Here is a 25,462-nt window from a genome sequence, read left to right as displayed (position 1 = left end):
TTATTTTACGTTCAGGATATATCTTCTAGTGTTCATGAACGCAACGTAGTATAAATTGCTTTTGTTCCACATCCGCTGTAATTAACCATGGAAGTCTTTCGTAAACTTTTGAAGTATATCTCAGTCGTAACATTAACTGCTCTAAGCATTGCCAATTTTTTCATGCTTCAATCCAAGCAGAATTACTATCCCATAAAGATGGAGCTTCACAAAGAAAATAATCTTCAATTTTGAAATGTTAAAAGAGTGGCATGTTTTTGACCGATATGAAGTAACATTTAAAAAAAAATCTGAAATCAAATTTTATATAATGAGATGTTAGTGAAACAATAAATAAAGTTATCACTAGATTTAAAAAAAAAACATTCACGCACCAAACCAAGAACCATAAAATGCTCCATGCGATGTGACATATATCTTCCATGTCCCAGGATATTTTCATTATTCAAATTTATGATCATTTTTCCTTTAGCTTCTTGATCGACATCATCATTGAAGAATGAAAGAGATGCAGTTTTATCAGTAAAATGCTATTATTGATGACTTAGCTTTATTAGGCAGCTTTTGATATTGTTTCATCTATTTTATCGAAAGCTTTCAATGATTTTAACAAGCATAAATCATTATATGGTGGCTTGACTGCTAAAATGCATTGAAGGCAATGCTTAACGTATATTGTTACAATCAATAGACATATATCTAATAAGCTATTTTATCAGCTTTATTTATTTTAAGCTAGTAACTTAATAAGGATACATTCAGGGAGTATAATTGCTCTGGCTATCCAACGAGCTTGGTGCATGGCACCGGGAGTTGTATTTTTTTACCATTGTTTCCACCTAAAAATATAGTATATAGTTCTATGAGCCCCATATAATCATCTACCACTATTATGTTTTGAAAGTTCAGTCCAATAATATTCTAATAAATCTTCAAGTTCCGAAAGGTTACTTTGTATTAATGATTGTAAGGAGTCTATTTTGAAGGAATCTATATTTTTCCAATATTCTTTTAATTTTTGAAAGAAAGGAATATTTGGACTTGTTGTTACATTTTCAATTTTCAATTCGAAAACACTTTTTAAAATCAATTCATGGAGATGATGACGACTAGTAAATAAAAGCATTTATCTTGCAAATATTTGTTCAAGCAGCATTAACGGTACCATCAAGACGACCACTATTTGAAGTTGTGGCAGAGAACTTGCATATTTTCTTTGAGTTCCCAGTCTGGGATTGCTTTCCATATGTAAAGATAATCAGGAAATCTTCTTTTTTCATCTTCCAGTTATTCAAGGCAGGCAAAGCTCAGATTTTTTTTACAAATTACTGAAAAGATCACTTTGCACCCAAAAAGTCGGGCTAAAATTTAATTGACTCATTTTCAAGAATTAACACCCCCCCTATTTTTTTATATTATGACTTGTATTTTGTATAAATAAATTTCTTGCACGATTTTTTTAATGTTTTTTATGCAATGTGTACAATATCCACATTTTTTAATATCCTTTTTCAAATATTTACTGTGCAAATTACATCTATCAAATGAAAACCTCTTTTTTTTATTCCTCGTGATTTAAACACATCATTTTCTGATTTATCTGGAAGTTCTCTAACCAGATCAAAAGAAATAGATAAATCCGTTTTTTTGCTATCAAAGTTACATTATGTGCCTTATGATAGAAAACAAGTAGATGAGTATAGTTTCTAATAAATTACTCAAAGATGATGAGAAAGTATGTTGTACCAAATGATTAATTGATAAAGATAAAATTAATTGACTGTCTTCGATTAAATTGAGAGATGGTGTAGGAGAAGAAGTTGACGGAGGAACAAAATCGTTTAGTGACTAACTAATTCTATGTCAGATAAGTTAGACTCGTTTTTTATAGACTTTAAAAAAGCTTTTTTTTTCTTAATTACAATAAACTGAAGGAACCACATTCTTCATATAAGATATTCCATTCTTTCCTCCGTTAATTAATTTTTTGTCAAAATATATTCTTCAGGATAGATAATGGCAAATCAAAGTAGATAATTCTAGGTTTTAATAAATTTATAAGAATAGGCGGTGTATTATTGGACAATTTTTTTAACATGTACAACTACAGAAAAAGAAGATGTGAGGGTAAATATTTTATTCCTTTTAGAGGGCGGAAATAATTGTCTCGAATGTCTTCCAACTATACCACTAAATTCATGGGCATCCGCTCGTCTCGGAAGATATACAAAATTTAGGAGATGCATTTTCGACTAATTCCACTAAATCTTCCACACATTCAATTTTTTGTGGATTATTACAAGATTTTCAAATGACATCGAAGCTACGGTCTGAATGATTTTCTCCAAAAATGAAGATAAATTTCATCAAATACACTGCAAATAACAAATAATATTGTAATTTTTATTCTAGCTTCTTAAAAGGAAAATCAAATGTGGAAAGAGGAAAAACTTGAACACCTATTAAAACTTTCTTACCCGCAATTATCACATTGAATTTCAAGACGCAGAATTGGACTTAAACTCTGTAGTTCATGGTATAAAAGAGATGCTACATGATTTGACCCTTTGAACAACATACCTCCTCTTACTGCAGTTACTGAATCTGATATATTAATGCAAAGAAATTTCTTCAATATTCCTGCTAACAATGAAAATGATTCTCGAAGCTTTGTGAATAAGCTGGGAATGCTTTTCCGGGAAATTGATTTTGAATCTTTGCAGTCTTTAATCATGCATCCACAAGCTTTGAGCTGATACAAGACTATGTATGGATTCACATGGATCGCGTTAAATGGTCCCGAGAGGCTCCTGATACGGGCCCGAAAAAGGTGTTGAAGCAAAGTGATCAAATCTATGTTTTCAAGTTTCTCTCTAAAAAGGCTGTCACTTAACCATGATTGTGCAAAGGACTAAACAAAGGGAAAAGTGATATTTAATAAGAGGGCTGATTCTCTTTATTATTCATACAGCTTATCAATATAATTTTTTTTTGTGTGTGTATGGGGGGGAGTCATATAGTGACTAGTTTTAGTTATTATTTATTGATGTAACCTTTTTGTCTTGTGAACGATTGTTTTTCTAGATGTTTATATAAAATAGATATATGTTATTTTCCGGCAAAATATATATTAAATGGACACGCAATAAACACCAAAAAATATCTTATGTTTAAAACTCCCCCCGCCCCTACCTAGATGATGCTTTTGAGATACCACAGATGACGATACTTTATCTTTTTTTCTCGTGAAGTTTGCAATTCCCTCTTCCCTTCCAAGAATTTACCTAGTTAAATCAATTAAAAGCGTAAATCCTTAAGAAAGAAATTCATACAGGTAACAAGATGCACGAATGATTGATCAACGATATCAGCTGATAAAAAGAATATAATATAACTCACATTATGTTAATTTTTCTTGCATAAAAGTTGGCGAGTTAGTTTTCATGTGACGCCATCTTTTTTATTTTGTCCTTTTTTTGGAGGCCTAAACAACCAAGTTGTATAAGAATATCACACTTTTTCATTAATATTCATGAAAATAGTGGACCATTTGATATCTAAAAGGGACCAACAAATAAAAGGATTTAATCCGTAGTGTCTATCAAATTTGTCTAGTTTTATTACATATTTCACCCTAATATCTCCTAAGAATATCGTTTTACAATCTTATTTCCATATTGCAGATAAGACTGAACTATTACAATGGAAAGGATAAGATATTTTGCTGGGAGTATTTTACTTTTCTCGTTCTAATGGATAAAAAAATAAAAAATAAAAGTACAAATCTAAACTTTTTAGTACATATTATTTCGACTAAATTCAAATATTCGTTTTTATCTTTCGTATCAAGTAGCATTCAATTAAGGGTTTAAGTCTTTCTTATTCTTAAAACCACCAGATGAAGTTTCATGAAGATTTAGTGAAAATTTGTAAATTTTATGGAGTAAAAATATCAGCCATGAGCCTTCAATGGGTCGTTTTCTTCAATTATGATGCTATTCATAATGTCAGCGAAAAATCTCAATTCCAATCAGTGAAATGATATTCAACTTTAATGGTCTAATAAATAGGTAACTAATCAACTTCTTTCCTTAAACTGAAATTAGAATACCCCAGTGATAAAATAATATTTAGTAATACCTTGACATACGTGTTAAATAGGGTTCTTGATGGAGCTCGTCAGTCAAAGCAATTTATCCCAAAAGAAAGAAAAAAACAACTTAAAGTGTCACTCACTCCCTTTTCGTCAACAAACCTGTATCATTTAATTGATCTTTACACCAATGATCTGACGTTGTTAATGGGACATTTAATCGAAAAATAGTAAAAAATTTAGAGCATAAAAAAATTTGTCGATAAAATTTAGAATCTTCTTTCCTCCTTCCAACCATCTCAGCTTACCCTGTTCAGTGATAAGGTATCTTTTTATCCTCCTTTGTCATTTTGCAACAATGTTATTTCGGATTGAAAATAACAAAATGTGTAACACTAAATAAGATTACACCTGTACTTAACATCCCTAAAGAATAGAAGATTACGTTTTTAGCCAAGTAAGGTTGGAGAAAAATTATCAGGTGGTTATTGTTTGGCATTTGTTTCATAAATTTGAGGGAAACCAATGATTTGGTGGCTAAAGAAAACTCAGATTTTTACATGGGTTTATGTAGTATAACTTTATTTATATTTAATAGACCTTAAAAACTTGTTTTAAAATATAACTTTATCAAACTTTGATAATGTAAAAATATCTCTAGATAAGAAGGTATCCAACAGGTTTGTCATTGCTAGATGGGACGTACCTCTGTGATGCTCTTGGATCTTCGTTTTCCTGATTTAGCCGAGTTTCCAGATACAAAATTCTATACATAATTAGAATAAATAAGTTATTGTTATAATTAAACCGAAGAGAGCGTATTCATTGACGTGCAATATTGTGTAGTTAAACGAAATGACGTCATGTCGATTAGCAAAATTGTTGATATTACGTAGTTATTTCAAAAATGGAAAAAAACTTTTTATTTATCTAAATGGCTTCGAGAAGGTAAAAGCTGTACTGTCGTATAGAAATAGGGCTTTAATTCAATTAAAGTTTTATGCTTACAATATAGCCGACTTAAAGAAGGATGACGTCATGTAAAAATGCTTTCAACACAAATAAAAAAAATTAATTAAGATATAGAGGAGTATAAAGTTTAAAAATCAGTTTGGGGATAAATTTTAATGTTACAACGTGACATCGTCAGTTTAATTCGACCGTGCTCCCAACTTCTTAAATAAGCTTAGATAAATCAATAATAGTTAAATAGTCTTCAACTTAAGAGCGAACATTATACGGGCCTTTCAGACTGTTTTAAGGTGAGTATGACATAAATTGAGTTTTCCCTTTCAAAACATTGTGGTTCTAAATCAACCACTTTGAACTTTTTTGATTATTGATACACATGATGCAATTTGTAGCTTAAGAGTATGGATATAGATTGAAAATGTGTTAGACTTGAGGATGCTGTGAATACGTTAGCCTTTCAATCCTAGTATTAGAGTGAAGAAACAGCTTCATATGCTTACCATAAGACTGACATTCATAAAATAAGGTTTACTCTCTCCATTATTCATTTCACAGTCTTCGCAGAAACATATAAAAGTTGTGTCGATTGCCATCTGAAAAGATAAATAAACAGCCTTAAATACATAAAGTTACTCAAGTATTTTTCTATGATATCAATGATTTCTAACTCATGTACAAAATTTGTTGATCATGGATACTCCTTTTGTAAATAAAAATGCTTAATTTAGTTTAAAAAAGTATTATAATTAAATGTAGTGATTGTTGTTATAAAAAAAAATATCTAAATTGTTTTTCTACAATATTATGTAAGAAATTGATCAAATTTTTGTTTTAAAATAAAAAAAAGTAATTTAAAATTTATCCTGAAAAAAAAAAAAAAAATTAACAAAAATGTCAATTTGTTTACTATATTCTGAGTAAAAACATTTGGGAGTAAAACCCAGTTTTTTTTCGGATCCTATTAGGATATTATTATTTGATTGTTATGTTTGTAAAAAATAAACAAAAAAAGTGAAGTGAAAAATCTAAAAACCCTCCCATCAGTTAAGTAATATTTAAAGAGCTCTACTTTTATTTCATTTAAAGATGAATTTATTCAAAGTCATGAAGAATACAAATTTTCTTTAAAAATAAAGAAATACTTTGAGTGATTTTTACTAAATAGACTTTAGAAATAGTAAGAAAAAAAAAGTGAAATAAAATAATACTACATCGTGCCTCATGTCTATCAGTATGACTGGAATTGTAAATTTTGTGCATACAATCGTGTAAAAAAATGGAGTTGGCAATCTGCACAGTTTTTTATTTTATTTTCCAATACTACTATCATATTATTGAACAAGTTAACAAAATATGACTTTTTCAAAAGACAAAGAAGTAATTTAGGTATAATTGTAATAAGGCTTTCACAAACTTCAAACTATAGGGGTTGAAGGTTTTAATGCTTGTTTTCGTGTTCTACAGATTAAGTAACAGTAACATATGTGGGCGTTAGCCGGTGGGAGCTCCAAGGCCAACATTTTATTGCATAGTCTTATTCTTACTTCAAATATATTCTTTTAAAGCAAAAAAAATGATAATTTGATACGTTATTCCATTTCAAATAAAACCCTTCTAATTAAAAAATCTAGTACAACGGGCTTTAATTTTTAAATTATATTGGATAATTGCATATAAAATATAAGCAAATATTTGAAATTACTATAACTTATTCTAAATAATAAAGTAACTTTTATGTGGATTTTTGGTTTTTTCTTTTTAAAAAAAATCGCTCAAAACTATAAGATTACTCAAAAAAACTATAATAAAAAGTCTTGAGAACCAGATTTGAAAAAAAAAAAAATTACAGATTCGTAATCCATGTGACTACTCTAATTGAATTTGGAGCATTCAAAATTTACTTACTTTACTAAAAACTATAATTTGATAGTTACAAGATTAGATTCAATGTATGTATTTGAGTTTTAATTGGTATTGGTATGTACATAAAAATAAAAGTGACATTTATGTTTTAAATATAATTCTTACCTCATAGACGGATATAAAACAACACGCGATTATATATGAAAAAATGCCACCTAATCCCACTGGAGCCCAAATATGGCGGCTTATCCATTCATGAGAAGAGTCTTTCTATAGAAATCGAAATAAAATTAGTTTAAGGGAATATATGATAATATTCATTAGACAAGTTATAAATTTTTTACTTTATCGAAAATATTATACAGGTTTAATTTCTAATTGTTGTAATATCTGGACGTGTTGATCACGAGTCTATTGATAAGCCTTATAATAAATGTTGTTTCCTTAAATTGAAAGAGTATGTTGCTGATGGTTAAAATAACTTTTTAGAGATGTTTTTTATCACAAAGTTGTATACCTTCACTTTACGACAATTTAGAACTTTCAGCATTCTTATCAAAAATGAGGAATTTATTATACTATTATAGAAAAGGTCTATTTTTTGTATTTTCTCAATACAAACAACGATACTTATTACATTAAAAGTTTTGAGTCTGGAAACATGTATCTAGAAACTATATTTTATGGTTTTTCTTTATTTACATATTTCAAGGCTACAAATAAGACTTAATGATATAAATGTTTACAAAAATATTTAAAAAAAAACATTTTTGTGGACCAAAAAACCAAAAAATTCGGGCAATAAATGTTATTTCCATGTTACTTGAATAGTTCAGGAACACACCATCTCAATCCAAATGCAAAAAAGTTTACATTTTGAGAACTAGTGTAATTAATATCGTTTTTTTGATAGTTTTCTAATACTTATAACATATTATGAGTTTGTCTGAAGTTTTGAATAAGAGAAATAGTCTAATTCCGCTCAATAATAAATACATTTACTCTAAAATATAATGTTAATTTAAAATATTTGGTAATATTTGTTGTGAGACAATCTAGAGTAAAAGTAAACTCAATCTACAAATAGTCAAATTCTCTTTTTTTAGGGGCTCTATTCACCAAAGAATAACACATCTTTTTTTTTTTACCTATTTAATAGTTGAATAAACTTATTTGATTCCTCAATGGTTTTATATTTATTTCGAAAACTATATTTACTTCCACCGTATCTAGTTTCGTTGCAAACTTGAGTATAATTCAAATTTATAGACAAAAATAACTTGAAGTGAAATGAAAGGGGGAATTGAATTAAAAAAATCTTGTTAAGAATGTCTTAAGAAATTTAAATAATTTTGTTGCCTGATCTTTTATATTATGAGAATAATAATGAATAAAAAAGTTATTCTAATTCCTTAAGATACGATTGTTTTAACTCAATTCTCTCACTAATAGAAAATGAGTCTTTAGTTAGTCAAAGAAGAAAGGGGAAAATAGTGCGTGTTCCATAGTATGAAGTACTCTTTGGGTGATTAAAAGAGTAAAAAATAAACAAAAAAATAACTGCAAAAAAGTATGTTTTGGGACCGTTAGTGCCTTAGTTGTTTATTTTCTTAGAAAAAAATGGTATTCATTCAATTACATAGATTTTTTTAAAACTATTTAATTCAAGAATTAGATGCAAAACCTAAAAATTTATTTTTACCCCTTGTGTAATAAATAAAACTAATATGTACGTACATTTATCATATGAAGGCCACATAAAACGGTTGGTGCAACAATACCCAACTTTGTTAAAAATAGAACAAAGTCCCCGACCATATTTATTGTCATGATACGGAGGATATTTGAGTACGTTATACTAAAGGCCCTTTTTGCTGCCTTACAAAAGTAATATCCATGAATGGCTGAAAGTAATAAGTAAAAATTACAGATGTAACAAAAATAGAATATAATTAAATTAAAGTAAGTTATAATAAGTTTATGATTAGCCCTATAACGGAGAATGAGTGATCAGAATTTTCCCATTTTTAAAAAATAGAGCCCTTGCCCATTCCTAAGAAGAAAAATGTTGCCTTTAAATCTTTTACAATGACAGATTGTTTCGTTTTTTGGTTAGTAATAGGCTAATATATATATAAATAAAAAAAGATTTATTTTCTTCAGGTAAAATCCCTCACGTTGCTTTCTTATTTATATCTCACAACATTTCCTGCAAAAAGAAACAGGAAAAAACCCATCATAATCAGTCGGAAGTTAATCAATTCTACCTAACTATAAAATTTGATTTCGACCAATTAACATTCAGAACACTGTTTTCTTTTGTAAAGGGGGGAGGGAAGCCAAAATATCAACAGCTGATAACACAATGCAGTGCAATTTTTGGTGTTTGTGAGGTAAGGCTATGTTCTTAAATTGGATACGTAATTGTTCCAGAAAATATGTAGTTTTGACAATTTTTCGTTGGTTCACCACAGTAAGGTCATAGGTATGAGATTCACTTGACTAATTAATTAATTATATTGAAATTGCACCCACGGTATATCAAATTTAATAAAGATAATGTTACAGGGCTAAAGACTACATACATCTATTTATATCTTACACATTTCTATGTATGCTTGTCTATTGATGAACTTAATCACTTTTTCAAAGAGCCAAAGAAGACATTGACAACAGCAAAAGCATGATCTTATAATATCCTTCATTGTACCACTATTCATGCTCTCATATGCTTCTTGGAAATAAGTGATAATTGCACGAATAAATTTGATCAGCGCAATGATGAAGGATCCTAGAGCAACGGAGCCAAGATGATATCTCAACAGTATATAGATACTCTTTAAAATTGGGGATTTTAAATTCGATTTATTCCTAAAATGCATAAAAAAGTTATATGTAATATTCATCAAATCTTTTAACATACCTAGAAAAAAACCATTTGGAAATGGCACCAGCTATAACAACATGCTGACATGCAATTATAAATTGTGAAATCCAAAAGAGGCCAAAAAAGTTGTAAAATCGAAGTCCAATTAGAAAACTACTTTTTTTGTATGTAACAAATCCAGATGTTGAGTCTTGCTCTGGATAGCCTGAGCTTTCAAACCAAATCAATGTGAGAGTCCAAAATATTAAAAAAATGAGTAAGACCAGAAACGTCTAAAAAATCCAATTTATACGATGTAAAAATAGAGAATTTATCACAAATAACATATTTAGATTTTTATTCATTAATTAATTATATATTTTTCATGAATATAAATATAAGTAGAGTAGGTTTAACCGGCGTTGCCCGTGACTTCCTCGGGACATTATGAAATTAAAATTAATTAAGAACTCTTCTGCTTAATAATAAATAGAACATAAAGACTGTAGAATCTCAAAAATTACTGTCATGTTTGTTTTATGGGTATGAGTATACTAATATACAGGCATTATATAGGCCCTCTTTTTTCATGTGCTGAGGAAGTAGTTACTTTATTCTGGGTCAAACGCCGAACTTGCAGTCTCATAGCCGCATCCTTGAGCATCAAGAAAGCCTCCTAGTATCCCAAAATAGGTGAAGTACTAGGCCATAATATAGTTTAAACTCTACTTCTGCCGTGTTTCTAGGCACCAAGGAACCCTACAATTATTATATTATACAACTCTGCCTATGGATTGTGAAGGCGAACTGCGGGTATTGAGTCAAGTTAAATTTCTTACCGCTCCCTGAGGATCATGAAACCTTCTTAAAATTACGTATAATGGAAATTTTTTGAGGGTCTACCTCAAATGACAAATCATTTCCACATCCCATATTTGACAAATAAAATATTTGCCTTTAGTCCCACAAGCATTTAATCGTTGGGATAAAATATGATTATGATATTTCTTCTATAGTTTAACACTAATTTCCAAAAGAAGGCACGATATTGACAATACAAAATCTATCTCGTTACTAAAACTCTACACAAAAACATTCGATAAATACATAAAATATACATCTCTTGCCATTCGTATAAAATGAAAACACTAAAAAGAAACAATTTACCCTAATGTCTTGACTCATGCTTCAAAATAATGTTTTGATTTTTTTTCATGTCCAGGGATAACTACTTTCCTGTATTTTGATGGAATCCTGATTGTTTCTTAACCTTTGTGTTTGGAACTATTAACCCTTTTAACTCTGAGGAGGCCTTTAAATTAATATTAAAGTAGAACAAATTTCACCAGACAGACCATATGTAAGTTTTAGTGGTGCTACACTAAAACAATTAGGTAGTTGTTAGGAGAATTTCCCTCTTTTAAAAACAATTAAATTTTCTATCAAAAATTCTCAGAGATAGAGAAGCAGATCAAGACTGATAATCAACACTTCTTGGTTGTTTGTCAACATAGTGATTAATGATTATAATATGGCTAATGGTGTGCCTCTATCGGGGAATGAGTTTAGTCAAGGTGGACACTCATAATTTAATACTTAATGTACAACAAAAAATTCTGGTAGATATTTATAAAATTATTCTAATAAAGAAAATACTTTTAAAGTATAAATACTTTGATTATAGCCTTACAAACCTAATACTTACCCAAAAAGGTTGTAGCACAAGGAAGGGCATTGCTTGGATGGCTTTACTGGCCTCTTTGAACAATTGTATAACAAATTGAATCCTCGATTTTAAAACTAATAGGACCAACAATAAAATTACCTGAAATATATTCATATATAGATTTTTTAAGATAACAATGGAGGTGACCAATTATTAATTCATAATTACAGCAATAAGCGATATGAAAGGTTTAATATGTTGCCATATATAAAATTATAGATGTGATGCCTTTTAAAAATCTCCTATCTTTAAATTTTTATGCATACATTGATTAGCTATTAAGATGTTAGTATTGTTACATTATTTTTTCTCATTAAAACAACTGAAGGATTTTTAAAAAGAAATAGATTTTGGCAGTAATCAATTTTGAGAGTTAATATTACATGCTAATTGGTTTAAAGTCAAAATATTTGTTTAATTTTATGGGCATTATACATCTAGGACCCATTTAATGTGAAATTTTATTTATAACAACAGATTAAACTTCTCATATTGCCTAAACCTTTCATTCTCTTGTTTTTTTTTTCACAGTGATGTATTAGTTTTGTCTTGTTCTGGTAAATGTTTAGTCAAAATTAGAGCAAATGATATTTGAGATATTAAAGTAAAAAAAAATATTGTCAAAGTCAACCATAGTTTTTTATTACTGAACTTATTTTTGTTGTTGATTTTATAGCTAAATAACTATTTAATGATGTACTATATGTATTCATTAATTAAGTGGTTCACGAACTACAATCCAAAATGCAAAGGTCTCCAAAAGGATTTTTTATCATATTGACTATGAAAAGGAGTACATAACTCAGAGCTGGATTGAGTTATAAATCTGAAATTTTATTTTTAAGTTTTCCAATAATATATCTGTAATAATATATTCAATAACATATAATATTTTGTTCAAGTCGGATCAAAAAAAAAAAAAAAAAGAGTTTGCATTTTTCATGGAATTACTCATATAAAGAGAGAAGTAAATAAATACTGAATAAAGGTGAGTGCAAGATAACAATACCTTTTTCATTTAAACATATGTTCATTATAGAAATATGAGGGTCTTTTTTTCATATTTGCTTTTCATGTCCAAAGAATATTCTATAATAACTAGGTACTCTTTTTTTCCCTTCTATTTTTTGAGCAACTAGGGCCATTTTTTCTATTTTTCGACTAGTATAAGAGCTATGAAATAAAAAAAGTTTTTGAATTAAGACAAAAGTGTGATGAACTTCATGTAATAGCTCTTAGTTGGTCAAAAACGAAAGAAAATGGAGGAATTTAGCTCATAAGACAACGTGCCTGGGAGAATTCATTCTCTTGTACTCTATGTGTGATGGTTTGATTCACGGTTGCTCTTAAAAAAGTCAATATACATTGTGTAAAATGACTTTCAATTTTTATTATTATTTTACTTACACTTTTATTCATTCTTTTTTTCCAGCTCTATTGATTTAATATTTAGGTATTACCTCTTTAAACTCTACTAAGTTGTAATCTTTCTTACACGGTAAGTTGCTATGTATCTACGTTTTCACAAAAAAATATAAAACATTTTTAATAAATTAATTACATTAAATCTATATTCAACCAAATTTAAAACCTTTTTATTTGTAAACACATTAACTAAAATTCAAGTGCAATGGATACAGTTGGGTGTAGCAACATAATTTCCTTTTTTATTATTTGTGACAATTGAGCTCTAGAAGTAGTCGTGGAGTGGGTAGTGTTTCATTTTAGAGGTAAGATTCCACTGGTTTTATTTTTAATGAAAAAAAAAAAAATGTCTTGAGAGAGTATTTTATAAATTTAAACAAGTAGTAATTTAGCTTTTGAGTTTTTATTGGTGTGCTATATGAAAATCCGTTAATTTGTAATATATAAATATAAAGAGAAACAAACAATCAAAAATCACAGTATATCAGAATAGAGAAGTTCGGTGTACGGGGAATGTGGAACATCTCCTATCTAATATGCTTTTTAAAACTGTAGAAAACAAACGTCTAAGTGGGGGGCTATTATTATGAAATAAGACAAAAACTTTTCTAATTTATAAAACTTGTTTTATTGTCTTTTGGAATTTGGAAGCTATATCGTCGCACCCTGTATAAGTCAAATAAAATCTATATATTTCTATATTCAATTGTATTTGTACTTGACACACTACAACTACGTCCCTGTAATTAGTTTCTCTGTAGCAAATTTGGTTTTCCAGAATTTTCAATTCCAATAATACAGCTTCAATTTACAAAGAAGTGATTGGGTCAAGAAGGTATTGTTTAACTGCAATATTGATTTATTTAAAAATTTACTCTGGAAAAAATCAGTGAAAGGTTGAAAAAATAATATATTAGGTATAGGAAAAAGTAATTTCGTAACTCCTACCCCTTTTTTTGAAAAAGAAATATACCTTGTTCATTATTGGACACATCGGATCATACGTTAAAATGTTCTAAAGGTGCGAGTGTATACTACAAACACTTTTTTATACAATTGTGCTTGTCCGATTCAGTCGTGATTTATTGCGCGTTGAGTATGGAGGTCTCAAAGGAAGACATTCGCTATATTTTACATGATAAGTACCTGAAAGCAAAAAATGTGTCGAAAGCGACCAATAAATTGGATAATATCTGGCGCCGATACTTTTTCGGTTCGTGTTGTACAACAGTGGTTCGAGCTATTTTTCCCCGCTCAATTTTACCCTCTACTGAAAACAAATATACCGTTCACAGCTGATGATCGAACAGAAGCGGTTAGCATTGGCGAATAGGAGACAAAAGACATCATCAAGACAACATTAGGCCACCGACCTCTTTGATGACGCACCAGAAGCTCAGACGGGAAGTTCTTTTGCATCCACCCTTTAGTCCAGACCTGGCACCAAGTGACTTCCCCTCTATGGGTAAAAATTTGGCCGCAATAGAGGCCCTGGTTGTACTAATTCTTTGCCAGCAAGGACAAAGGCTTCCTCGAGAAGGGCTTTATGAAGTTGGATTCTCCTTGACAATAAATTATTGAACTGAACAAAGCATAGTTGGCTTATAAAAGATAATTTTTACATTCCTTAAAAAACATTGAAATAAAGTATATATTCGAAATTACTTTTCCCTAACCTATTGTAACATTTTCATTGTGTACGTATTTATACTTGAATTTATTTATTTCTGTTTTTATAAAGTATAGTTAATCATAACGGACTTCAAAAAACTTCAACACTTAACCTTGATAAATTTATAATTAAAAATAAGTTCAAATTAATATTGAAGTTAAGTAAAATTTAGATAAAATTTCAAATAAACTCTATTTATCTCAAAACAATGAAACATTGAGCTGTCACTATTTATAAAACAAAAACCACAAGGTATTGTGGCTTTTACCTTTTAAATTCCCTTTTCTCAATTTTGAATTATCGTACTTAAGTTATAAGCTCAGTTTTGCAATTAACATAATAATTTGTTAATAATAAATTAATTTATAGTGGGTTATTTATTTTTATTTTATTCAAAAGTTTTTCAAACTTAAAAATAAGGTAAAAATACCCCAAAAATTCAAATAAAAAATTCTCAAAAATCAGATTTGATACGGAACCATTAATTACAGTGCATCAAGTTCTATTAGAATTAAATATGAAATCTTGTAATCAATTCCAATAAATTTATTATATACTTAATTAATATATTGTATCAAATATGCATATTATACCGTCAATATTGTTAATATTATGGCACCAGCCAATATCCAGTTGAGTTCTTCTTGATCTTTAACTTGGAAAATGGAAGACGAGATAAATTCTTGGATTTTCAACTTACTTAAACTCTTCTGATCATTTTTTTTCAATTCTAAAATAACAAAATTAATTAAAACCCTAGAAAAGTGACTTCTAAGGAATTTAATGATAACTATCAGCAAAAAATTAAATATAGTTGAATCGTAACTTTAAAAAAAAAAAAAATGTTTAATTGATTTAAAAAAAAAAAGAATTAAAATTATTTGTAAATACAATTAGATATTTGATTGAAATACCTTCTTCCATGCGTTTATCCAAGTTTTTCTTCTTAAGTGCATATAATACCCTAAATATTAGTCGAAGAGTTAGATTTTTCAGCTAAGAACTGTATATATCTAGTAATTTCATAATTACCTACCAAATTATAATAGTTCCTCCTACAAAAGAAATGGAGACGAGACCCATCACTATATATACAATAATTCCAACAAAGAATCGCATGATCAATGACATTATTATAGAAAATCCTGAAATAAAATGAATGTGGTCAATTACATTACTGTACTAAATGGTCGATAAAATAAAACTAAGATGTTCATTCTTAAGAAATGATAACTTTTATTTATATAAAGAGATTGCTAAGAAGTAAGGGCTCTTGCAATAATTGAATTTGATTCAAATATTAAGAAGTTGAGTTTCCACATCTATTGGATTTGACCACGTTGCGACTTGAATAATTTTGGAACGAACCAATGGATAAATTATTTTGTAGAACCCAACGCATTATTCTTTTCGAACATCAAGCTTTGGTATTTGATACATTTGATCGTATAGTTTAAATATGGATTACGCAAGAGAAGAATAGGAAGAAAATAAATATTTTTATTTGTGTCATAAGTTTGTCGTCATTTCATTCCCTTCTCTTTTTTATAACTTAATATACTTACTCCCTTGAATATACTATGAATGGAAAATCTATTATATATTATTTTAAGTGTTGTTTCACTCATAAAATTGATTAAACTTAAAATCTTAATTTGTATCAGGATACCAGATTGTTGTACATAAAAGAGATCATCCTGAATATAAAAAAAACCGGAGAATATAGTATTTTTTACAAAAGTTTCCATCGAATCTCTAATAAAAAAATACCATAAAGAAATTAGGAGTGATTATACTTATCCTATAAATACCAAAAAATCTCTAATATTTATAGGTTCATTCAGATCCGTGTTAACAAGAGTTATTACCAATAGCCCAGTTATAAGAAACTCGAGAAAAAAAGATTGTTGATAATTTTAGGTATAGATTTAAAAATGTATAAATAATACTCTAGATACCCTACCCCTAAACAAAACAACCGGGGGGAGGGTAAAGATTTTGGCATGAAGGAGGCCAAAAATGTTTCGGCCAAAATTCCAATTTCAATTGCAACCACTTTTGAGTTATCTTTCGATATGTGTGGGAGCGTCGCCCTGCTGAATAAAAAAGCTTTTTTTTTCTTTTACTTCCGAGATTTATAACAGGGAATGACTACAGGCTTCAAAACTTTGTATATGTACCAGTTGTAATTGGTTCAACTGGAAACCATTTTCTAGAAAATACTATCGGAAGTTTGTATCCTTGACTAGAAATTCAGCCCCACTCCATTACTGAAGCTGCAAATTGGATTTAAGAACTGACTTTAGATCCAATGAAACCTCACTAGTGTACCAGCAATGGTTTGTTCATTTTGACAGTTGCATTTCACATTCAGCACAAATTTTTGAACATCTGATGTGTTGCATAAAATTTTGAAGCCAAATATGACATCCTTTTATGGAGAGTTATGCCACGGCCTTTATTATGAATGGCTGGGGTTGAAGCTTTAATAATTACATATTGAGATACACATATACCATCCCGAGTACAGAGCTGCGCAATAGAGCTGCTCACCATTCATTTTGTTTGACGATCTTCTTGGGTTCCAATAAATCTTGGCTCCGATAGCTGCGACGACTTAAGGGATCCTGTAGTCCTTGGAGAAATCAAGCATGCGTTATTTATGACGTTAAAGATGAACTTTGTCCACACCGATCTGAACTACCCGTAGTTTTATACGTAAACCATTTTTATAAAGGTATCTGGAGAAACTACTGATCAAATAACAAATCAAAATTGAGTGGTAAATTATAAATTGTTGTATTACAGATATGTCTCATATTATTTCATAAAATATTTTCTATAAATGTTGTTTCCTAATTTTTTTTTCAGACATTTATGTCTGTTTATTTGTTATAAATCATCATCAATCTTATTATTGATTTCATTTCCCGAAAAGATTCAAATTTCGAAAAAAAGGAGTTGATTTATTTAGTGCACCTAGCTATTTTGTTTTGACAACTACTTTTTTTTATTTTTAAATTGCCTTGTTAGTGTATGCTATGGGCTTAAATTATGACATGATAAATTAAATTTTAAAAGCACAAAAGTAACAAACATATTTCCAAATTTATTTTTTAGTTCCATTTTTCTCTCCTAGAAACAAAACAAGTTTTAAATCACAGAACCTCTTCATTTGCAAAGTAGAATTTTATGGTTTGAACATTGTAATATGTAGAGTTCTTTGAAATAAATTGTCTATTCGAAACACGTCGTGATGTGATAGATGTGGAAACTCTCTTTTATACCCCCCTTTATTTATAATACTAGTGAACAAAAGCTCAACTTTTTTTGCTCTTGTATTGATATGACGTTTTTCTGATTGTATTTATCTTGAAAAACGTAAAATTGACCTATATAAAGCAAAATTTTTATTTTTGTTCCTTTACAGTTTTTTTGTAAAATATTTTTATTCCACATCTACAGGTTTAGTAAGTGTAAGTTATTTGCCTTAAAATAACTATACTAAAAAAACAAAGCATAAAACAATAAAACATAGTTCGTAGGTATATGTTTTCAGATTAATTTTTCTTTTTTAAATTATTATTGTACCATTTCTTAATTGGATTTTTTTTTTTGATTAGCATAATAAAAGTCATAGTTTGCTTGAAATAATATTTATGTACATTTAATAAACTATCAAAGTTTATTGACAGTTGATGAAATGTTTCTCCTTGCAGTCAACACAAGGAGTAATCTTGGATTGTAAAGGTAGTGTAGGTATTTTTTCATATAAAAAGACACAAAAATACATTATTAAAATCCAATCGCTAACATTTGTTGACACGATAAAATTTGTGATTTTAAATGACTCTCGTAATGTCTATTTTTACTACGAAGTATAAAAGTACATTTAACGAACCCAAAGCAATCAGACACATGTAGATAACTTCTCTCCAAGATGCTTCAATATCGGCAATTAAACCTTCAGCAAACCCTTGTAATCCAGTGGCTGAAAACACTTTGGATGCTGCGTCCTTTTTTGGAGATGGGACGCATCTATTTAAAAATAAGGAGCTTCATAACATAGATGGAAAAGAAAAATGAAATCCATGAATTAAAAATACTTGATACATTTCAATTAGATTTATTCTCACTGATCCTCTGGACACTGTTTGACACAAATTCGACACATACGCTTAGAGAACGTTATTCCATTAAATCGGTTAATAAAAAAACTAATCGCGTCTGATTGCTTTACAAGAGGAATTGAATTGGATGATTTTTCAAGAGAATCACTCTCAACTACATTTCCAACTTCTTGAAAAATTTGAAGACACCTCTCCATCTCTTTATTCGTTACTACTGTTTCATCACTGTTTCCATCTAAGAACAATTAAAGACAAATTAGATTAAATTTAACCTTGTGATTCATTTTTAAAAGAAATCCTATCACTGGCAACATATTAAATGGCAAACTTCATTGACTTAATGTTCAACATGACATAATTTTTTTATTGGATTTAGCAAGGAACCCTTTTTTAATGGCACACTCACTCTTTTCTTCCTTCATGTTTTTACCAACTAAAGGCTAATTTTTCCAAAAGGATAATAGAAATGAAACAAAGTAGAAAATTAAATAAAACAATTGTGTAATGAAAGTCTTAAGAAATTAAAATAACTTTTTTTAATAATATACTTTATGATGACATAAGATAAACAGACGAACTAGAAAAGTATGTTCTTTTGAACTCTTGTTTGACACTTTTGACCCCCCTTACAGCCGTAAACCTAAAAACCCTTCTATTTTAATTAATATATGTATTATATCTTGTTGAAGTTTAAAGTTAGTTATGATGCATAACTGAAGTTTATTTTTGAAAAAAATATTGCAAAAATAGAGAATACACACAATATAACTTTCTTTTAAATAATGCATGACAACCAGGCTATAGAAGTAGGAGCGGGATTAGCCTGGTTTTCTTCAAGGATATTTTTACCTTCGAAAATAAACATTAGCACAAAAAGATTTAACATAATAATTTATATATTTTATCTAATTGCAATTTAGCTCCTGAGTGTTCACTGTTTCAATTTCTAATATATAAAAATTGATTTTTGCATTCGTTTTTATAATTTGAAATTTTTGAACGCAAATAACTCCTCCAAATATTATGTTAAATTAGTACCGTCAGATCCAGTTTCATTCAAGAATTCAAAATTGTTGCCATTTGTTCAAATCGGGTATTTGGACCGGATCTATTCTACAAAAACCTAACCTTTTAAATACCTTTGGAAAATCGTCAATTACAAATTACTTTATCAATTAGTAATTCACAAATATAAAATATTTTGCTAATTACATTGAGCATTTTTATATATACTAAATATCCCTCTAAAATCTCTCAATAAAAAGCTATTTTAAGAGAAACAAAAAAAAAAAAAAAAAAAAATCAGCGGGTGTTAAAATATCAAAGTTCGGTGTATGTACAAATGGGACGCAATCTATCTTGTAGGAACTTTAAAACTGTGCAAAACAATAATAACAAAATTTACCATTGTTTGAAATGAAATATATATATTTATATGCTCTGAGATCCTTTCCACTCTGAGATATTCCTTCAATCGGACTGTTTTTGGATCCACAAACATCCCCACTTACATCATATCCATTCAAAAGACGATAAGGATCTCCCAAAATGGCACTTAGTATAAAAACAGCAAACTATTTATATCATACTAAATATTTTAAATGTAAAATATATAAAAGACATATGCATCTTACCATTCCCAGAACAAAAAATATAAATATAGTTAGGCAAAATATATCAGTACATGAACGGTTTTTTGCAAGGATATCATTTGAATCATCATTGGCTTGAAGTTCCAAATCATTATTGACATCCTCTTCTTCATCCTATCGATATAAAAATAAATGATAGCAACAAGACATAAATTTTTAACTCTCCGTTTCTTTCATTTAAAACCTAACAGAAGCACTTTCCCGAGGTGTTTAGCCACCCCATCTTTATTTTGTCAATATAAATTTTATTGCACCTTAGTAGTAGCTACATACATTGTGACTGTCTTTAGGACCGGGCCGGGGATTTTTTTCTAAATATTTTTATTGAAATAATAAATAATTGAAATAATTGATGGTTTATTAAGCCAAATAAATTTTTTGAGATATATATTAAGGATAATGCTCATCTCTTCCAAAAAATATGCCTGTTTTCATTGTAGTGTAATATTATACCAGCATACATTTTACATTTTTACTTAGTTATATAATTTATTCTATAACTATTTAACGGAATAATTATTAAAAGGAAAAACACTCTCAATAACTTGATGAGGGATTGATTGTACTATCTTTAATGGCCGAAAAATGCAACTAGAGTTTATGGGAACAGTTTGGAGCGCTGTTGTCGGTCCTAAATAAGGACCGATATAAGACAAACTACTACATAATCATCAAAGAACAAATTGAATAATTTTTAGCTATTATATTTTATACCTATAAATTCATTATATAAAATAGTCGTTATAGAAAATATTTTTCTATAACTATTGAGATAGTAGAGGATAGATTATAACATCTAAATTAATGAACTATTATCAAACAAGACCTGTTCCATACTGAATAAGACATCTTCAACTCCTTTTCCATATGCCTTTTCTATATTCATTATTGGAGTAAATAAATAATGATGCCGGATAAAAGGAATTCTATGAAGCCTCGATTATGAATTCTATAACTTGTAAATAACTCAAAAACTTATAAAGTACCGTCCCCCCCCGCAAAAAAAAAAAAGGATACATAAATATTATATTATCAAATACGATAGATTAATAATTTAAATAGAGTACAGAACAAAAAAATAATAACCACAATGTATTAAAAGGATATATCTGTCTCTGGGATGGATGGATAAACACCCATAGGAAGTAACGGACGTTTCATTGGATATTTTAATCTTTAGTACAATAAAATTAAGTAAAATGATGTTTTGAACTTACCCAAAAGTTAAAGAAAAATAAAAAAAAGGACGATATTACATATATATAAGTACCTTGTCTTTTAAGTCGTTGTAACATGGACAGCAAACCATTCTTGAATGATAATGTCCACTCTGAAAATAAGAAAAGATTTAAATATTTAGGTAAAAAAAAAAATTATGTTCTATAAACCAAAACAAAAATGGAACTAAATTTTCTAAATGATTGTTTTTTCTTTATTACAAAAAAGAAAAGAAAAAAAAGTATTTGTCTTGTTAACTATGTCTATGTCATCCTGATATATTAAAATTAATTGTGCTATTATAATGTTAATTAGTTTCATTGATAATTATTTAATTCAATGTTAATTAATGATATACGAGTATATATGAATGAATGAGTCTAGATCAGATAATGATAAATGGGAAAATTTCCTCAGAAATTTTAACACACTGAAAAATTTACTCCTATTTTGATTATCTACATACATATGGGAACACTTTTGACGGACGGAAAAGGAGAGCCAAATGAATCAATCTATTTTGTATACTTCTTAAAGTTTAGAAATTTAAAAATAGTGTTGTGTTGATTTTCTCAGTTGAGAAAACCTGAGTTGGGGGGGGGATTTTTATCAATACACCTCATCAAATATGTTGAATTTCGTGGTGTGGTTTATAAGTGACTTCATAATCAAACACAATTTTGAATGAAGTTATATAAATCTATTTGAAGATGAACTGGATATATTCTATGTTTTTCGAACAAATTGTATGATCTCATAGTCACTAAAAATATTTGCACATTCGTGCTAATAAATTTTAAATAATCACTAAAATATGACATGAAAAGTAAGCAAGGTATAATATTTATTAGGTTTACATACAATGATAAATTTAATAAAATATTACAGAACATTAAATTAACTATTTGCTGGCAACATACGGCCTGAAAACAATTTTTAAATTACTTAATTCATTATATAGAAAAGTTATTAATGATTGCTTTTTGTGCTCTCTTTTATCCTCTTATAATAATTTATCAACTCAAATTAGTTTGAAACAGCAGTAATTATAAATTCTTATTGAGAAGTTAAGTATATTTAGTTATATTATCTGACTGTTAATTTTCTTGTATGAAAACAGTTCCTTTAAATAGATATATTTTTTATGTAAAAAATATTAAATAAATCGGCTTTAAATGATTAATTTTATGATTATATAAATGTAATACGCAACAAACTTACCAGAATATGTATTTTCTGTTTAAATAAATAACTTTGAAGTGTGCTGAATAGATAATCATAAATACCTGAAAGAATGTTATTTTGGTTTTGTCTTTTATTTTTATTTATGCGCTTTCAAGGGGAAAGGGAGTAGCTTGGAGTAATTACTTCTTGAATAACAAATTACTCTATTATTATATTCCACAAAAAATCTATATTTTTACCCGGATCTTAACTACTGTTGAGGCTGGTCCAAGATCGATTTTTTTTTTTCAGCTCAGTCTTAAGTGATTTTTTCTAGACCGATGTGGACTGATATTTCGATCCAGCCCAAATTTCACACCCTTGAACGAAATTAAATTTAATATTATAGACCGAAATTTCTGTTCTCAAAAATATGACAATAGGTCATGTCAAGATTTACTTTTTTTGTTGATAGAGCAAAAATGCTCTCTAGACAACGCACTCTGGGAAAATTATAGTCTTGAACTTAATGTGTGGTGTTTCGATCCTCTATCACTAAATAAAATAAAGTCTCATCTTCCCCTTACTCCTTGGTATATTACTTTTTAAGTTTCAAAATCTATTGTTCTATATCTTATCACTAAGGACTATATAAGGAACTTAAATCTTCTTCAAACAACAGAAAAGAAGATTATGCGTTCTTGGAAATACAATACGACAATTCCTAGGTCAGATAAAGTAATAATGTTTACTTATACTTAATCAGTGCAACTCCATTAAAAAAAATCAAAAATATATAAGAGTCTCAGATAGGTCTAGGATTTCGAAACCAAAACTAGAATCTTAAGCATAATGTCTACTTGACTTAGTTTAAGTGATGTAAATGTAAGAATTATATACTAATTTGGGCATAATATAATAATAAATGATACCATCTAAGACAGTTAATTTATATATAATTATGCTGCATTTATATATTTTTTTATGTGTACATAAATATCATTTACAACTTGATGTTAGTTAAAGTATATGGCTTTGGTACAAAAAAAATGAATGGGGTAAGTATTTAGGTGAATTGTTTTATGTTTTATTTATATATTTAATTATTTAAATTACTGATTGCTATAGACCTTTTATACCATTTAAAAAAATGCGTTAGGGGTTTCCCGATTATTATGTTCTCCCCAAAATTGTAGCCGATCATAAAAAAGCTATATAGGAAGTATTGAACTTTTGTTCGATTTCAGCGATAGTTTGGACATTAATACCAACTTGTTTGAGTTGTGAGTCGTACAAGTACCAAAATACCACAATAAAATAAAATATATTAGAGATCGAATGGAAAATCTATTTGAATTTTTTAAATTGTACAAGGCTAAGTTTTTTTTTACAATATTTGAGATCCTTCCTTTCAATGGTACACTCATTTTTGATAGAATAATGTAATGTTCCACACCATTTTTGGAAAAAAGAGAGGGTAAGTTAGCATGCTGATATAATATAACCTACTATAAAGTCGGCTAACTAGAAATTGAGTTAATCAGTGAGTGTTGCTCAAGATATTAATGTCAAATTAATATACTTGTATTAATATTTCTTAGTAATTTATGAGCAGTTCCTACGGGATTTGTGTGCGTGGGAGTCAAAAATAGTTTTGGGGTTTAGCCTAAAATCTTACGACCTTAATAATTTTATCTAATTTGGTACAAATTTGGTCAGGACCAGTCCTATAGTAATATTCGATCTACAAAAAAAAAATCGGTTTCACGATTTGAATTTTATTTGACAATCTGAATTTCGGTCTAGTTCAAAAATATTGGTTCAAATCAATCTAAAAAAAATAGCTTATGTTCAAACAGTAAGTAAGATTGTTCTCGGAGCAAGTCTCAACACTAGTGTGGGATTTTTAAGTAAGAGTTGGGGGTATATCTCCTCTTTGCAGACTAATTTATCTTTTAATTTAAAAAAAGATTTGGCCAACAAGTCAAAATTTATTGACTAATTTTTTTTAAAAAGGTAACCCAATTTTGTTTCGTTTAAAATATATATTGAAAAAGAAATATAATGTAATCAAGTTTTAACTTTTTTAAAGGAAAGATAATTCAAAGTCTTTCCCAAAGGAAAATATTTCTTTTTATTTTCTTCAATTTATACAAAGACTTCACACATTTCTTTTTTTAGATTTCGTCTTCGATTCAAAAGCAGCATTCTCAGTCATTATTGAGATTTCATTATTTAAATGAGTTCATTATTTTTTTGCTAAAATCCAATTACAAAAAGCAATAGATGGAATATATCTTTGGTTTGTTTAAACAAGGAATATCTTATCCATCTTGAACACATTTTTTCCTCTTTTAATACCAATTAATAACTATTTTTTCTATTCGTAAACGAAAGAAAAAAATGAATTATAACAATCATATATTGATATATAAAGAGTTACCATAAATGTTTTTTTATTAATTATTATTCTGATGGCATAATATAAATTGATCCACTGAAAAAAATATTCTAATTCCTCAAGACATTCATTGTACGATCCTTTAAATTAAGTTTTTTCTTACTTTCATTTTAATAACTATTCTACTCTAAAAGTAGCCTTTAGCTGATCAAAAAAGGAATTGGAAAAATGTGTGAGTGATACAATTCTAGTTGTTAGAAAAATTCGAGATATCTAAAAA

The 25,462-nt window shown here is 28.4% G+C and overlaps 1 protein-coding gene across 1 annotated transcript; it reads right to left on the bottom strand.

Annotated features, from left to right (window-relative positions):
- Positions 1 to 4,658: 4,658 nt before the first annotated feature.
- On the bottom strand, positions 4,659 to 22,951 carry LOC121118959 (choline transporter-like protein 1). Its single transcript, XM_040713566.2, has 16 exons — positions 22,839 to 22,951; positions 21,670 to 21,729; positions 20,382 to 20,513; positions 20,153 to 20,321; positions 18,754 to 18,982; positions 18,519 to 18,673; positions 15,654 to 15,762; positions 15,532 to 15,581; positions 15,211 to 15,347; positions 11,500 to 11,619; positions 9,852 to 10,087; positions 9,531 to 9,799; positions 8,666 to 8,832; positions 7,094 to 7,198; positions 5,566 to 5,658; positions 4,659 to 4,859 (listed from the first exon to the last, which is right to left on the bottom strand). The coding sequence occupies exons 2-16, from the start codon at positions 21,706 to 21,708 to the stop codon at positions 4,785 to 4,787; spliced, it is 2,085 nt and encodes a 694-aa protein (XP_040569500.2). The 5' UTR covers positions 21,709 to 21,729; positions 22,839 to 22,951; the 3' UTR covers positions 4,659 to 4,784.
- Between the last annotated feature and the right edge of the window lie 2,511 nt (positions 22,952 to 25,462).

The sequence above is a fragment of the Lepeophtheirus salmonis genome, chromosome 5, assembly GCF_016086655.4.
Source record: "Lepeophtheirus salmonis chromosome 5, UVic_Lsal_1.4, whole genome shotgun sequence".
Taxonomy (NCBI): domain Eukaryota; kingdom Metazoa; phylum Arthropoda; class Copepoda; order Siphonostomatoida; family Caligidae; genus Lepeophtheirus; species Lepeophtheirus salmonis.
Note: the sequence above shows the minus strand (reverse complement) of the source record. Positions and strands in the feature narration are given on the sequence as shown.

Excerpts from the sequence above, each read along its gene's own strand:
- LOC121118959 (XM_040713566.2), bottom strand. The coding sequence starts at position 21,708 with ATGGTTTGCTGTCCATGTTACAACGACTTAAAAGACAAG. Across the intron at positions 20,514-21,669 it reads ACAACGACTTAAAAGACAAG|GATGAAGAAGAGGATGTCAA; the intron begins GTACTTATATAT and ends TTATATCGATAG. Across the intron at positions 5,659-7,093 it reads GTTTTATATCCGTCTATGAG|ATGGCAATCGACACAACTTT; the intron begins GTAAGAATTATA and ends TTATCTTTTCAG.